Source organism: Manis javanica, chromosome X (assembly GCF_040802235.1).
Source record: "Manis javanica isolate MJ-LG chromosome X, MJ_LKY, whole genome shotgun sequence".
In the NCBI taxonomy this organism is placed as follows: Eukaryota; Metazoa; Chordata; class Mammalia; order Pholidota; family Manidae; genus Manis; species Manis javanica.
In genome coordinates, this window is record NC_133174.1 from 91,255,497 (window position 1) to 91,271,469 (window position 15,973).

Here is a 15,973-nt window from a genome sequence, read left to right on the forward strand (position 1 = left end):
GAATCCTAGCTTTGCTATTTAGTAGGTGTGTGACCTTGGGCAAGTCCCTAAAACTCTAAGCCTTAATTTATCTGTGTATAAAATGTAGATATCATCTATTACATAAGGTTACTGTTAAGGATAAAATCAGATGATATTTGTCAAGTGTCTGGCACATAGTAGATGCTCAGTAAAAGTTTGGATTTCCCTTAAACCCTAGCAGAGAAAAATCCTAGAAGAGATGAGATACAGCTACATGTTGGAGATAATGTACAGTGGAAAGGGAAGTGGGGGAGACATGTACAAGAAAACAAAGAGCTCTGGTTGGGGAGAGGGGGACATCCTGGAAGACCTGGACAGTTAAGGTTAATTAAGCCTCTGGGCACCTGAGGGAAGTCAAGACCCTGAATCACAGAGAGAAGGAAAGAGCTGGGACCACAAGCACAGTTCCCTCCTCACCTTCTGGCAGAAACAGCAGGAAAGTGTCAGAACACATGCAAGCAGGTCCATTACCCACATGAACGAAAGTCAGGACCTAAAACTCCCAAGAGAACACCTCTCTTAACCCACCATGGAGAATTTTGTTTCAGGGGTCAAGTGTCCTATCCCCTTACAAGGGGTAGCAGTACACCTAAGATACAGGTCTATCAGGCATATTTATACCCCAAAAACAAAATAATGAAAATGGTTAGTCCTATCTTTGTCTCTGGAGCAGGTATCAGAAACACTCTGTCAGACATCGATTCCTACCATGGTTTCTTGACCCCACACACAGCAAGTCAGCAACAGATATGAGGTAAGCCACAAGCAGTTACCAAAATGAGGAAGTGGATTATTTTAGTAATTTGTTTTGTCTTGTTTTATAAATGTGAATAGCTTTGAGGTTATGCCTCTAATTTGGTCACTCTCCCACTTTTGACAGAGGTACAGTAGTTGTCTATGACCTTGAATATACCTATGTTTGCATATGTGAATGTCCTTCATCACATGAGAACTTGTTTTCTCTTGCTTGTTCCTGAAAGGATCTTATTTCAAAAATGAGTTGCCATTCCTTTTTGCAGCCCAATAAAATGGTAGATGGAAGAGGGTCAAAGAAACTTTTCTTTGTGCTTTTGGTGTGGGCTAACCCAGAAGTACTCATAATGGCCTCCTATGACTTAATGGCCTCCAAGCCAGTGACAGACTAACCTCCTGTCAACACACCTTTATGAACATCTGTGAGTCTGTTTGGACATCTGTATAGACACCAGTGTATGTGACTTTGTGTGTCCCAGCATGCCTGTGCTGGCATTCTGATGTAACAGCTGCTTAAACTGCGATGCCAAATAGCTGGCTATTGCTGTGGCTTTAGGGCTAATTCTCAGGAATAAGAAGCAATCTCAGTTTAGTACAGGTGGGCAGAGATAACAGGAAGATGGAAATCCAGGGAAAGAGTGGAGTTCCTTGAAAACATTTCTTTTTAATTGTCCAGATTGAATAGGTCATGCTGAAGCAATTTAGCCTTTAACCACTAAAGGCATTATTTGGAAATATTCTGCCATACTCCTTTTTTCCCCTCTATTCTGTTTTTTTCTTTTCTTTTTTTTTTCTGCCAATGGCAGCCAGAATGAATGCTTACAGCCCAAGAGCTCAGTACCAGAGAATAATAGTTTGAATAAAGAAAGCTTGTCAGGGCTTCACTGCAGCCTTGTTATGTGCAAAGTCAGCCTCTCCTGTTCCTTCACTTTCAAACCTGAAGGCATCAAAGGGGCAGCCAGGTCATCTTTGTTTTAAACTCTCTTTTTCCCTGCTGTCAGCCTCTATTTCTTACCTTTTTTAAAATTAATTCTTCAGAGAAGTCCCACTGCAGAGTTGGCTCAAAATGGTTTATTTTAAAGAACGGTGTTATTGCTCTTGTTTAAAGTATCATCCGGGAAAGTCTTTACCATTCTGGAGATGAGTGAGTCTCCCTGTTCCAGGAAAAGGTATTTGCTAGGAAGGGGGAAAGAGGCAAGGTACACTCACTCAGGAAATGACTGAAGCCTAGCTAAAGGAAGAGGGTTGGAGAGTTGGCTATTATGTGAAATGAAAAGGCAAGAGGAAACATTTGGGCCTCAACATCAGGGAGCCCAACCAGGGCTAGTTACCTCCTAGGCCTAATAGTCACCCCCACCCCTGAGCTAACCAACACTCTCCAAGACACATCTCACCAAACGCTCAATAATTTTTCCATAATAGCCTTTAATACTAAAATGCATTAAATTTTTGAAGCAGAGAAAACACATTTAAGGGGGAAACAGAGAACCACCAGGTAAAAGGAAACAATGTGGCAGATAACACCATTTAAAACATAACTGTAATAATTTAATAAAGCTGCTTTATCATCTTCATAAAATAGACAGTGGTGATTCTTTTTTGTCTTTTTTCTTTTTACATGATTCAATCACTGTGAAAATGTACATAACATACAGATCAGCATATACAATTTCATCTTCATATAATCAGCAACAGAGACTGCTTAATGAGACATACTGTACTTGCATCCCTCTAAATTTCCACCCTGGTTTGACAGGTAAACAGTAATAGTGTCATCAGGCTCATTCCCCTCACTAGAGGAGCGAAGGCGTAAGCCTTTTGCAACCAATACCTTAGCATTCAAATAGCAGAAGGAGGTATTTGTTGCTGAATTTCTAGCTTGAGCTAGTCTGGCTCTTGGTCATTGAAGTCTGTATCCTAGCTTTCCTCAGTTGAACGCCAGCTAGTGCCAGTAAAAACTACTTAGCCAGTGCTGTAATGGTGTTAGCTAGTTTGTTTGCTAAGGTTGACAGCAACTTTCAGTTAGTAGCAAGGTCATCTTTAATTGGCAACACAGCTGGAACAACAATCAGCATCATCTGTGTTTCCTAATGACCTACAGTGCTTTCCGATCAAGATCAAGTTTTTGTGAGTTGTTCTTTACCAAGAGCGCCTTACAATGTATATTTCAGACAAGGTGGTTGATTTTCTGTTTTACAAAAGCAATGAGTTCTATTTGAAATTAATTCACTTTTGCACAACAAGTGACCCACAGGCCAATTCCAGCCTCACAAGAAAACAAAGAGAGCTGCAACAACTTCATTAGGACAATGTGTTTTGCTCTGGAATATTTCATTATCAATATAAAGCCACCCGGTCCCAGCCCCACCCCCACACATCCCCTTTAAATATTACTTTGTTACATACTTAAACTAAAGAACAACATCTCAATACACTTCAGTTGTCAGCAGATACAATTTGACTTATGAAATGACATCCTTAAATGTGATTTTACCAAGAAGGCAAACACTAGGACTGTATACAATGGACTTCTTAAGCTCATTTATGCCAGTTTTTCAAAGTCAGTTAGGGTTCTTACCCTGGGTAAAGAGCCAAGTGGACCAGACTTCTCAGAATGCTTTGGGGGAACATTCAACATCAAAGTGATCCCCATAGAGTGAATTGGAATTACAGCCAGACTGCTATTATGTACAGTGACAATCCTTTTCCCACCCTGGGTGCCCAGTTGAGCTATCCCTTGCACCCCTGCCTTCCCCCAAACTGCCCTTTGTCCTTGCTGCTTCAAGTAGACCACTTGCATTTTGCCTGTTAGTGCTATGGCAGAACTATATGAAAAGGTCAACTGGATTCCCTTCGTACAATCGGTTATATGCTGATGGATCACTATCAGGATGATATTCTGGGTGGTTCCCATTTTCAGTGTTGTAAGTTGTATTCCCTTTAACATTTTTGATTAGTGATCAGTGGGTCACCATGACAATGAATTCATTAAATGAGCACCTTAGGTGAATTTACTCTATTTCAGATTTACTCCCAGGCAGTGATACTCAAAGTGCAGTCCCTGGACCAGCTGTATCAGCACTACCTGGAAATTTTTCAATAGACAAAGACTCAGGCCGCACCCAAACTTTTAGAATCAGAAACTCTAAGTATGGGGCCCATCACCCTGTGCTTAACAAGCCCACAGTCTCTAGCGGGCATCTGATCCATATGGACTGCTAGGCCCCACTTACAGAATTTCTCCTTCAGCTGGTCTCAGTGAGACCATTTCTAACACAGGCCCAACTGATGTTGCTGTTGGGTCCAGGGACTACACTTTAAGAGCCACTGCCCTTCAGGAATTGCAGGATCCCTTGGCCCACTCCCTGTTTGGGCAATAAGGTGGGCCATAATCTACTGGCTTTAAGAGGATCGAAGTGATAGTAAGTTTCATTCTGAACAGGATCAAAGATTAGCACTATAGAGAAAAGAAAAAGAGATTCCACAGAGCATGGCTCCCTTCTTCCTATTCCTTGGATATAGTATAGTTCCATATTTCAGAAAAAGCATTCAATCAATGCAAACAAAACTCTTTATATTGCATGAAGAAGTTTACCTGCCTAGGGACACACCCAAAGCAGTTGTTGGTAAAGCAAGTCATGCCTTTACACCAAGTCCTCCCCAAAAGGGACATCAGAAAAAATGCAATAGAACTCTCTAGCACTTAAGAACTGAAATTGTTCCCTCACAGTTAAGTGTGTAACATGTTTAGAGAAGAAAAAGGAAGAATATTTGGCCCTATGGCCTTTGTGGCTTATCATAGGGCACACTGAAAAGAAGGGGTGGAGGGGGCATAAGCCAAAGGGTTATTTAGGATCCTTGCACAAAATTCCTTCCTATAAAACCAGCTTATAAAGCCCTCCTAGGATGCACTCATGCTTCTAGGAAGATGTATACATCAAATAATTGTAGAGAAAACATATTTTCTTAATAAGGGGAATTCTCTGAACATGCTCAATGAAGGGTTTGGAAGCCAAAAAATCTGACTGCCCACTGAGAACAAAGTATTTTGATAGGGAAAAAGGATTGGTTTATAGCTTGAAACTGAATTCAGAAAAAAATTGGAGACAAAAAAAAAGAGAAAACCAAAATCAATGCCACTGCTACTCTAACCATTTTAAACTTGGCTGGTAAGAGGGGTGGCAGCTAATGGCCCCTCTGGCTAGGCAGTCATATAACATTGAGTATTCCCAGTTGCCAGTCTTTTTAGCTCCCTCATTCCCAATGAGTATAGTATGAAATACACCTGTACAAAAACTATCAAATCTGACTTGAAAGTGACCTTGAGGTGCTGGCTAACAATGTAATATCAGGATGGATCAGGTAAGGATCAGTAAATTCTACATGCAGCCATCATAACTTAGAGGGAAAAAAATTAATTTGTAATCTGTTAATCAAATAGTCACTTGCAAACAGAAATACACTCCAAGTTCAAAATCTACTACTAAAATGAAATGAATCAAAGGGGAAAAAGGAGTGTAAGAGAGAGAATGAAATGAGACAAAATGAAGATGTTATGGTAATTGATCTCTAATTGTATCAGTTTCAGAGGGAAATTTGCAGCCACACCATTTTTATGCATGAGGTAGTATTCAGCACTGAATAAGAAGTAAAGATGAATTTGTAGCTTCATTATATATTTTTTTCAGAAATATTCTCCCCTACCTAACCCCATCCCCACTGCCTTCCCCCCTCCCTCCAAACTCTCCCCCTGACCATAAAAGAAAATATTCCTAGTAATATATAAAGCCAGAACTCAAGCAAAAATAACTAAAACATTTAAAAGAGCTGACCTATCTACCTAAACTTAAGAAAATAAATCCTCTTTTGCATTCTAATGTCCAGCCTCAAAGCCTTTTTTCTGGATACTCTTGAATTTCAAAAAATGAAACAAATAAGAACAGAACCCCAAAACTTGTTTCTCTAGAAACAACTCTTTTAAGACCAAGACAGAGCAAAGGTGACATATTTGTTTATTTTTAAATAATGAACTCTTAGGCTGCAAGAATACTATGTTGGCTAGTGCATTAACAGCTAATAAATGCGGGTGGAGGGTTGGAGGAATATTAAACAAAAAAATAAAGTGTGTAACAAATTTATTAATAAAAAAGATGTATTCCTAGCCTACAGCAAAGAGTGAGCTAAATCTAAAGGACTTTTATTTTTATAGTTTCTTCTTCACAGTTTTAATTTTAAAAAAGTATTAGTCACAAGAAGATGAGTTCAAGTGTCCAAGTGTCACCGTTTAGAAGGCACGGTAATTGGATTAGTGATGCTGTTACGGGTTACCTGTCTTTTCCTAAATGTACACTTGGTACTGCATACTCTATCTCTATTCATAATCCTACAATACAGAGCAACATGGATTCTCCATTCCAGCCCATGACGTGCTTTGCAGTCTAATTCTAATCGTGATTGGGAAACATGGAATCAGGAAGTGTATGTCTGAAAAGATGATAATTTAGATCTCAAAATAGATGCAGTCTTTTTGAGGTTTTGATGATTGAAGAGGGGGAATTTCTAAGCCTGAGAACTGATAACTTCAGGAGCAACTTTCCTGTTCGGGGCCTGAAAATTAGAAAAATTGATCTCACAAAACTTTCAGCACAAGATTTCTGACAACTGCAAATTAGATAGCAGAATATTCAAAAATGACTTTCTGCGATTCTCTATGATGGACCTGGGCAGAAGACTGAAAGGCAGGAAAAATACTCTGCAAGGTGGTGAGCAATCATTACATGGGTATGCTCCATGAGTGAGTATCCTCCCGGTACTTAATCTATATGTGTGGTGTTCCTCATTCACTTGATGTCTCAGTTGTTTGCACTTTGTTTTTGTCTATAGTTTTATTATTTTATTAAGAAAAAAACCAACCCCTAGAAGCCTTTTGCCATCACCACACACATAGCAATTTGCAATATCACATACAACAATAGCACAGTAGCAAAAGGGTTCTTAAGGCAGGGGTGTCCACAGCAAAGTAGCGGCAGTGGAAAGTACTCGAGCTTCAGAAACAACCTTTTGGGGGCTCGATTTCACATCACTGAATCAATGAACAGTACACAATAAATGACCATTAACTTGTCTACACTAGAAAACAGTGGCGAGCTTATTAAAGGTGTCCAGAGCTGTTTGGGTTTTCTTTTTTTGTTTGTTTTATGTTTTTTGGGATTTTTTTTTGCTTTTTTTTTAAATGTAATCCTTCACAAACAATGGTAATTTATATTATAATTTTGACATAGAAAAATATATAAATTCAAACACTTAATACATAATACTTTTCACAACTGAATTTGTCTCTGTTTCCCCAACATCAAGGCCCCATGAAGAACTCAAGCCAAAGCTAATTTGCTCTAACTGAACACCCCTGCTGCCTGTTGTAACGAGAGGGATTGTCACACAGAATGATAGTCATTTATAAACAATACATTTAGGGAAAGCTCTGAAATACAGCCACTCAAGAACCAACCATTGGTGAGCAATTAAAATGATCAGCTCCTGCTTCTTCGCTAGCCAGCAGGATTCCTCTCATCTTCCCAGAGACTGGTTTAGAGAATGATATCCTTCAGACGCTTCACGCCAGGAGACTCTTTGTCACGACCCTCCTTCAGAATGGGGTTGACCTCATGCATGACTTTCTCGCTGTCAGCTCCACGGGGCTCAGCTTCAGAGGGACGAGAAGGGCCATTGTTGACATTGCTGACATACTGCTCCAGATCGCGGGCCGGGGGCGCCAGGGCAATGGTGTAAGACACGGAAGGCTTCGTGGGCAGAGGGCTCTTGAGGTGCAGCGGGGAGGTGACAGGGCTAATAGCCTCACAGCCATTGCCTGCCTCCCGGATAGCGCCGTTGACCTTAGGGCTGCAGATGGTCACATCAACAGTCCTCCTGCCCTTCAGGGTAAGCCTCTCCTCAGCCGGGTGGTCGCTGACATCTTTTCCAAAGGTTGCGAAAGTCCGTTTGGTGGGGCCGCAGTCGTCATAAGCCTCAACATCAGCAGCGGTAGCTTCTATGGACAGCGCGATGATGTTCCTCACGTGCTCAGGGGACTTGGAGCGGGTCGGCATGGGGTTCCGGGGCATCCAGCACCTGTCAGAGTGGCCAAGAATCCGACATTCTTCCCTGCAATGAAATCCTTCATTCTGATCTGCTGGGAGAAAATAAAATGTCGATTTCATCAGCTTTTCCCAGGAAATCATTGTTACTCCCCAGTGTTCTGGTTTCTTAGGTACCCACAGGCCCTCCTGGGGAATGGTACTTTTAGATCGTCCTTTATTGCCTTTTGGGAGAAGTGTGAAGAATTGGATTTTCAAAAGGCTATAAATAGCCCCCTGTGTACTCCCCCTCTTTTTTTATTATTATTTTTGTTGCTGTTCTCCCTGATGACAAAACTAAAAACCTAAAGGGAAACACATTATGATGAAAAAATGTATTTTAAAAAGAGTTTATCCTGAGTGTAACAACCCCTACTAACAATCAACTGTGTTTGAGACTGGTTCCAGCAGAAGAGGGAGTGGAGACAGAGCAGGGAATCAAACAGTCAGTACATCTGATAAATCTTGGCCATATCTTTGAGCAATAGCACTGCCAAGCACATCTCCACCCTATGGGTCAAGGATATACAGTGTTTAATTTTAGACTCGTATCATGCTTTCTCTGAAGACCCAATCATATCATTTCTATTTGACAAGCAGTTCTACCAGCCAGTCTCCGCACTAAGCCATTTACATGACTTGATTTCCCATCAGAAAGGATATACTGAGATCTCTCCCTTCAATCTGACCCATAAGCTTCCATTGGCCTTATGCACACATCACTCATATGTTGAGCATCATTTAATTATACCCAGCTAAGCATCTCTCCTTATCTTCCTTATCTGCAGTTTTATCAGGGTCATATTTCCTAAAATAAAGAAAACTTTCATGGATTACTTTAACCCTATCAGAGAATATCTCTGCAGTTAGAATTCATAATCATTGGTGAAAAATGCTTTTTTATTTTTCCACCAGCTTCATTTAGGGTTAAGGCTTTCATTTGGCTCTCAGAGAGGATTTCTACATGGACTTCATCAAAGCATGGACCCAGGGTTGATGTCTGCCTGTCTATTGGAAAAATGTTAATTTCACTGTCTTCTCTATAGCCCTAGTATTCAAGATACATTTATATTTATGTTACATTCTTGCATGAGGATGGCCTAGTGAAAATTTTCATCACATTGCACAATGCATCAAAATATAAGGAGCTTAACATTTACAGAAAACCTTGGGGCAAGATCAGAGGAGGTGGGGAGATAAGAAGAGATTGCAAACACAAAAAATGCATACCAAAAGAAGTTGGAACTATATGCTGTGACTGCTTTTTTGCAGAGGGAAGAAGTTCTTCAATTCAGGGTCTTGACTGATATTAGTCTATATATAATACACCTTCCGTATAAACTTGAATTTCCAATGTTTTGTTCCTTTCTTGAGTGTTTTAGAGTAACTGGCATAGCAAAGAGGCCCTACTCTGCCTCATTCATCAAAGGTTATTTTAGCGAGGGGGCTAAAGAAGTAAAGGTTGAAGTGGGTGTATACTTCATGATTTGAAGACAGAAGCAGCTAAATGTGAAGGCCTAATCTAGGCTGAGTCCAGATTTCAACACAACTCTGGGAATGGCCATTGAACATGTTTAAACTACTGAAAATCCAACCAAAGGTAAGACCCTGTCAGTGAACCTGGATACAGTTTTGCCAATTTATCTTTACAGTGGCCATTTTAAGCCCCCTGGAGAATGAAACACTCAGAATTTTGTAGAGTTAGAACCAAATAACAAATGAGCATTTTCACCAAGATAAGTGCCTTCCATGTAGATAGGATAATGCATCTGCAAACTCCAGCAGAGTTCCACGTCAGGGTTGCATGGCCACCTCTGCAAAATGAAGGGTTTGTCAAAGCCTTTTTTCTGCTTATTCTCTGCAAACTCTCAGTGCTGTCATCTGATAGCCTATCACCATTCAAAATGCATATGTTTCTAGGAGGCAGAAAGAATGAAAGTAAGGGAAACACGTTGAGACATACTTGGGAAACATTTACTTTATGTAGATACAAACATTATGAGCTGATCTACCCACAATCAGTTTCATTCAAATTGAGCAGTTTGCCCAGGAGGCCCCAGGATCCCTCCAGTAGGGCAGAATTCACATATTCAGAGTTTCCCAAAAAGATGTTTCTTCCTGTCCATCTTCTCTGAGGCTCATCTCATAGCTTTCCAAGTAATAAGTCTAAAGAATTAGTGCAAGTTCTTGTTTGGAGGTGGAGAGTAAGGAAGTGCAAAGGGAGGAACCGTTCAATAATTAACTTCTATTTCTATAAATCTGAGTAAGAGTCCCATGGAAGTTGGCAAAAAAAAAAGTCCACAAGGCTATGGAATCCATGTCCTTTTTGTCCCTAATATAGGATACTAAGGTAAAGAGGCCTTAGCCTTTGAATCTGGGACCATAGATATGTGACCAGGTATGAAGAGGAGATCCCAGCTGACCTTCAAACTGATAACACTGAGTGACACTTTTAAGGTAAAACAGTGGTGAACTACAATCTGTAGAAAATCCCCAACAGTTTCAACAAAAAGCTCTCATTCCTTTTAAGATTTTAGTATCAAGTGGCTGTCCTCAAATTTGGAGATGGATTTTTTTAACACAATTTAGTAAGAGAATACCATCCATGTGTTATCCTGAATCCAAGTATAGTGCTCTTTCCCTATAGGAGGCTGCTTCAAATGAACAGCATGAGGAGACCTGGAACCGCAGCATACGCAGGAGAGCAGAGACCCCAGAGACAGACACCTGTAAGTTCTTATGAATGTAGGAGACCAGAGCAGGAAACTCAGTCTTCCCAGAAGCTTCTCTGCAAACAGTACTTGCTTTCAGCTTACCCAATGCCTAAGTGAATAAATCACTGGGAAGAGGAAAAGGTAAACTCACTCAGTGCCCCCAGGAATGCAATCAGTCTAACTAAGCCTCCACACCAATCTCACTAAGTCTACCTCAGTCCTATATGAGCTGGAATAATATGCAATTTTCTTGGATTAATTATGTGAACTTATTATGTGTACTGCTCTTACCTCATGCAAGTAAGACTTGAATCTAAGAGACTCATTTACTCACAATATCTCACTCCTGGCTTAGATCTGATATCTTTATTTCCTTAAATCCTTACCAAGGGCAGGGACCTGCTGTTTATCATTTTTGGTATCAAACAGTACTCAGTGACATTTGTGTCAATACAACTAAAACAATATCTAACCTAGCTCTACTGTTGATAGCCATATGACATATGAAAGAAAACATGGGGAATATAGATAGGCAGGAAGAATGTCTCCCAGCCCAAGATAACCTACATCCATAAATTTACTGCAGATGAATTACCTCTCAAAATTCAAAACTTCAGCTTAGTAAGGAGATTAAGTGTGTATTAAAAGTGGTAAAGTCACAATACAAAGCCCCTTAAGAACAGCAATAAAGACAGGCCAGATGTAAAAAAGCAAAGAGATGACTTCTGGAATTGCATAAGACTGGGAGAGACCAAGTGCCTGCCATCATGTAGTATTGTAGCTGGGGATGCAGGTATGAGACCAGAGCAGAACTTTTCTGTATCATTGTAAATTAACGCTCAAGATGCCAGCTCCAGCTGAAATAGAGCTAAGCTAATAATTCACTAATTCACTGCTGCGATTACTCTTGTGAACCTATTCGTGACTCTACATTCCTACATCTTTTTCTGAAACTATTGACCTGATCCTACACAAAGAAAAATGTAAAACTCTAAAATCCCCACATATTTGCAGAAACTCAAACACATTACCCTGTACAGATGATGGAAGGCAGGTGTCTTTAAATCAAATGCATACATGATTAACAGTGAATGATGAATTTGCAAATTGGTCTTCCCTACCTCTGAAGTTGTCCCTAGGATTTGAAAAAATAAAATGAATGAATGAAGAGAGTGTATAAGTTTGGAAGAGAGACACAAATCTTGAGGCCATAGAATTCCTTAGTTTAAAACAGACTGGATTATTTTGGACAAAAACTAAAAACAGAGAAAAAATAAAGTTTTTTTTTTTTTTACCAATCTAGGTGGTAATAAGTTTTTGTTTTTTTTGTTGGGTTTTTTGGTGACAATTTGTTATTAAAGACCTTGATGAAAGAATCTCAAGACCTCTGGCAAAAATGAATAAATAAATAAATCTGAAATAAAAGCATCAGCCTTGTGAGAGCATGGAGGCATAAGAGGCAAAAATGAGTAAGTCATGATGCATAAGGAAGTAATTCAAATAAAAAAAGAATAGAATGTGTTACTTTGTGCAGAAAACAGCAAAACTTTTTGCAGCAATTACTACCCTCCTCAGGACATAAAACTGCTGTCTCTTCAGATGTGGCCAAACACAGTGTGATTCCATGCTAGAGCCTATTAATGGTCCCAATCAAAATTTAAAAAAGTAAATGATGAAAATACCATCTCAGGCTTTGCTAAAACTTTCAAAGTTCTCATGGGTTAGAATCACTGAGAGGCTCTGTTGGGACTTCATCTAGATGCTTAGAAACTATCTGAAAAAACATCTTTACAAGTGAAATATGAGGTGTCACAAAAGGCCACTGAACTACTCTCCAAACACAGGAACACTGAGATACTACAACTCTGAGCAAAGCAGAACCATATTTTGGAACTTCCATTCCAAGACATCCACAGAATTTACTCCCTTGGCCTGTATCCACTGGATACCCACAACATCTAGTCATTTCTATGTAGAGTTCCAAACAGTTCTTTGATTTTGTGTGGATGAAAAACAGTCAGACCTTTTTCACAGGTAGTTATGTTGCTGGAAAGGCAGAGCCCTCAGATGATGTTCACAAGTAGTGCTGAACCTAAAGTTACCACCACCAACTGGGTTTCACTCTTTCCCAAATAAGGAAATCGCTAACACATCATCAGCTTGAGAAAAAAGCCACAGCCACTTTTATGCTGGTCGTGAGCTTCCAGGTATTGGAAAGAATATGTAGTGAGGAAGGCATAAATAAGGGAGGTCCACAAAGCAAGAGGGACAAGGCATGTTAACCAGGAGAAAAATCTTCCCTTTTTAAATGAAAATTCAGTGTTGGTGGGGAAAAAAAGGCACCCAGCAGTTGGTGTTCCTCTTAACAGGAACTGACACTTTCTTCAGTCAAGTCCCACAACATTCAGTTGTGCAGAACAGGCAATGCCATACATGAGTCAATGAAAGATGCTGCAACTGTACTTCTAAATAAAGATTCCTGGCTGCCAAAATGTTCGTGTTACTGAGTGAGGAAGCTAAGAAACAACATTAGTGATTCTCCAATTGCTTCTTTCACATTTCAAAAATAAAGTTCACAGTAAACCAATCACTGTCTTTTGCAATGATTCAAAAAGATAGTGTGTGCCATGTCATCAACTGGGTAGGAATCACTAGGAATAGTCACTGGAAGCACATGGGGGTGTCAGAGGGATTAATATCTCTTACCTACCTAGGCTGGACTTCTTACCAACAAAAGCTTCATAGAAAAGTCTAGCATTGTCTTGATGTTTTAGTGTAACTTCAGCAGCCATCTGGAATACTGTAATTGCGATGACACTGCTTCTGGGTACAGCAAACAGCACAATCATTTAAAAAAATTCATTTCAAATATCTTCCTGGAAGCTAATAAATTTTACAGCAGTTTCAATCCTCCCTCATTGCAACAAAGAAAAGCTTAGTTCCAGACAAATTAAAAGTAAATTGATTGCCTTAGGGGAATCTATTCAAATATCACTTTTCCATGTTAGAAATCTTCTTTCCTAAAACATTAAAGAGAGAGAGAGAGAAAATGAATCTTGGGTGGGGGAGTGAGATGGATGATAGAGATAAAGAGTGTGAAAAGGATGGAAGCCAGTATGTGAAAAAGACCAGCTATAACAACATAGGGAGAGAGAGAGGCAGACAAAACCATTAAATCCTTGCTCGCAAAACCAGGTAGAAATAAACTTGAAATAAAATGCAAATGTGTCACTGGGGTGCAGGCCTAACATTTGTGCTGGAATTTATGAATAATAACTATGAATAATGAATGCCAAAATTGAAGGGATCAAATGCCACCTTCTATGTTTACTTGTCATTATCCATCTTTCATGGACAATGCTGTTTTTTTTCTTTTAGTCTTTTCCTTACAATTACTTAGAATTATTCTTTTTCCAGTTGCCCACTTAATCATACCAGTAGGAGAAAGAATGCTGTATTTTTCAGGGTGCTGACTCAAAAGCAACTGGGCAAATTCAGAAATGAAGCCAATTAATCTCTTCTTTGACGAAGCCTGACAATTTGAAGGCCCCCTAAGCCTGTTCCACCATTTCCATTAGGAAGAAAAAGTCCCCTACACCTTTAGCACATGGTGGTTCCAGTATGAGCCTCCTGGCCTTCAGCTACTCCAGCTCTTCTCTGAAAGAAAGAATGGCTCTCCATCTGAAGCATCAAGGAAACCTTGGAATCCCTCTGGGCCACTGCTGCAAGGGCTTTTTCTGTGTTGGCTCAAACTCTGAATATAGGAGTAGCAGAAGGCTTTTTGTTGAGATGACCTGAATTAAGACACTGACACAGCTATAGAAAAATCTATGTCAGAGCCGATGCATACTAAATCTGGATTGCAGTTCATATCCAAAATATCACAGACACATGGGTACACACACACACACACACACACACACACATTCACCACCTCTACCACCAGTCTTCATCATCTTTAATACTAATTTCCATGCACAAGTTAAAACAATGGAGCATTATATGTCAATTATATCTCAATAATAATAAGCTGGAAAGAAATCAATGGAATGAATCCAAAGATTTCTAAAAATCAGTCTGGTAAATTTAAATGTTCTGTCCACTTAGTACAGATCATGTATCCTTACACCTTTGGAATAATCGTTTTTTCAAAACATTGCATCTCCTGAACTTCCATTTTATTGAATTTGCCCCTTGTTGGTTCAAATGCCAATCTTTCACAACTGCGTCTGCAAAACATGGAGCTAATGAAGGAATGCCATGCTGTGGCTGGAGAAGCCCTGAGAAGTCCAGTTCTATGTTCAGAAAACAAGATAGCACTGAGAGTAGAGAATTTGAAGCTTCATTCAAGCATGCATAATTTCTGTTCTCTGAGATTCCCATTTGGAAGTTACAGAGAGGAAAGGTGCAGACTTGCTTAATATAAGATGTTGGACTCGAGCATACAGATATTCTAAGAGTAAATTGAAATTATTAATTAAAGAAAAAGGCTTCTTGGGCCCTAGAGCTTTCTTATCCCCTTAATCCCACTTTTCAATCTATTTTCTTTGCTTCTATCAGTTAGTGAACAGCAAATAATCTGGTTTGTTATTAAAACTACAGATAAAATAATCAGCTTTGGCAAAATGCAAATGGTGCCTAGCTGAAGAGCTAAGTGAGGAACTAAGAACTAAATGAACTAAGTGAAGAACTAAGAACTAAGATAAGGATCATCATCTGCTAACATATTAAGAAATGGCACAACTCCCTTCTCTGTCTTAATAGTCCTAGATTGGGGGCACAGGGTAGAAAGAGGTTAGATAGGAGAAAAGAGCAGGGCAAATGCAGAATTGTATTTTAAAACCTCCTGCTGGCATTCAAACATCTCTCTACTGTTATTAATCACATATACACACACATTCACACACACACACACAAAACACAACACAGAATTGTAATACTGACATAGCTTCCTGGATAAGATGCTTATAGGACAGTAACAAACAACGACATTGACAAATGGTTTAATTCTCCAGAGAAATCTTTGTCTCCTTCTTCCAGAGTTTATGCAAACTGGAAATTTTATGTGCTTAACACCCTGTTATCCATTCCAGGATGGGAGGTCAGCAGTATTTCAACAAAGAAACCACTCATGAGTAATGATTTTATGGAGACAAGAGTGGGAAAATGGACTGTTTGAAATGAGTCTAATTCCTTGTGTGACGGCTAATAAAAAGAAACATCTGAACACAGTGCTTGAGAAGCATTTTTATACTGTTCAACAGACCAAAAATAATAGCATTTTTTCTAGTCTGCATTACCATTAATAACAGCCTTTCCTTCTGGTCATCTGTGTTTACAGAGGGAATAAAG

The 15,973-nt window shown here is 39.5% G+C and overlaps 1 protein-coding gene across 2 annotated transcripts in view; it reads right to left on the bottom strand.

The window, feature by feature from the left end:
• Positions 1–2,179: 2,179 nt before the first annotated feature.
• PCDH19 (protocadherin 19) overlaps positions 2,180–15,973 on the bottom strand; it is a 107,224-nt gene continuing 93,430 nt past the window's right edge. The window contains exon 6 of one of the 2 annotated variants that reach the window (XM_017666133.3): positions 2,180–7,963. In XM_017666133.3, coding sequence (XP_017521622.1) covers positions 7,362–7,963 — 602 coding nt within the window. In that variant the 3' untranslated portion in view covers positions 2,180–7,361. The remainder of the gene's footprint in view (positions 7,964–15,973) is intronic. The other variant, XM_017666142.3, reaches the window with a different exon arrangement.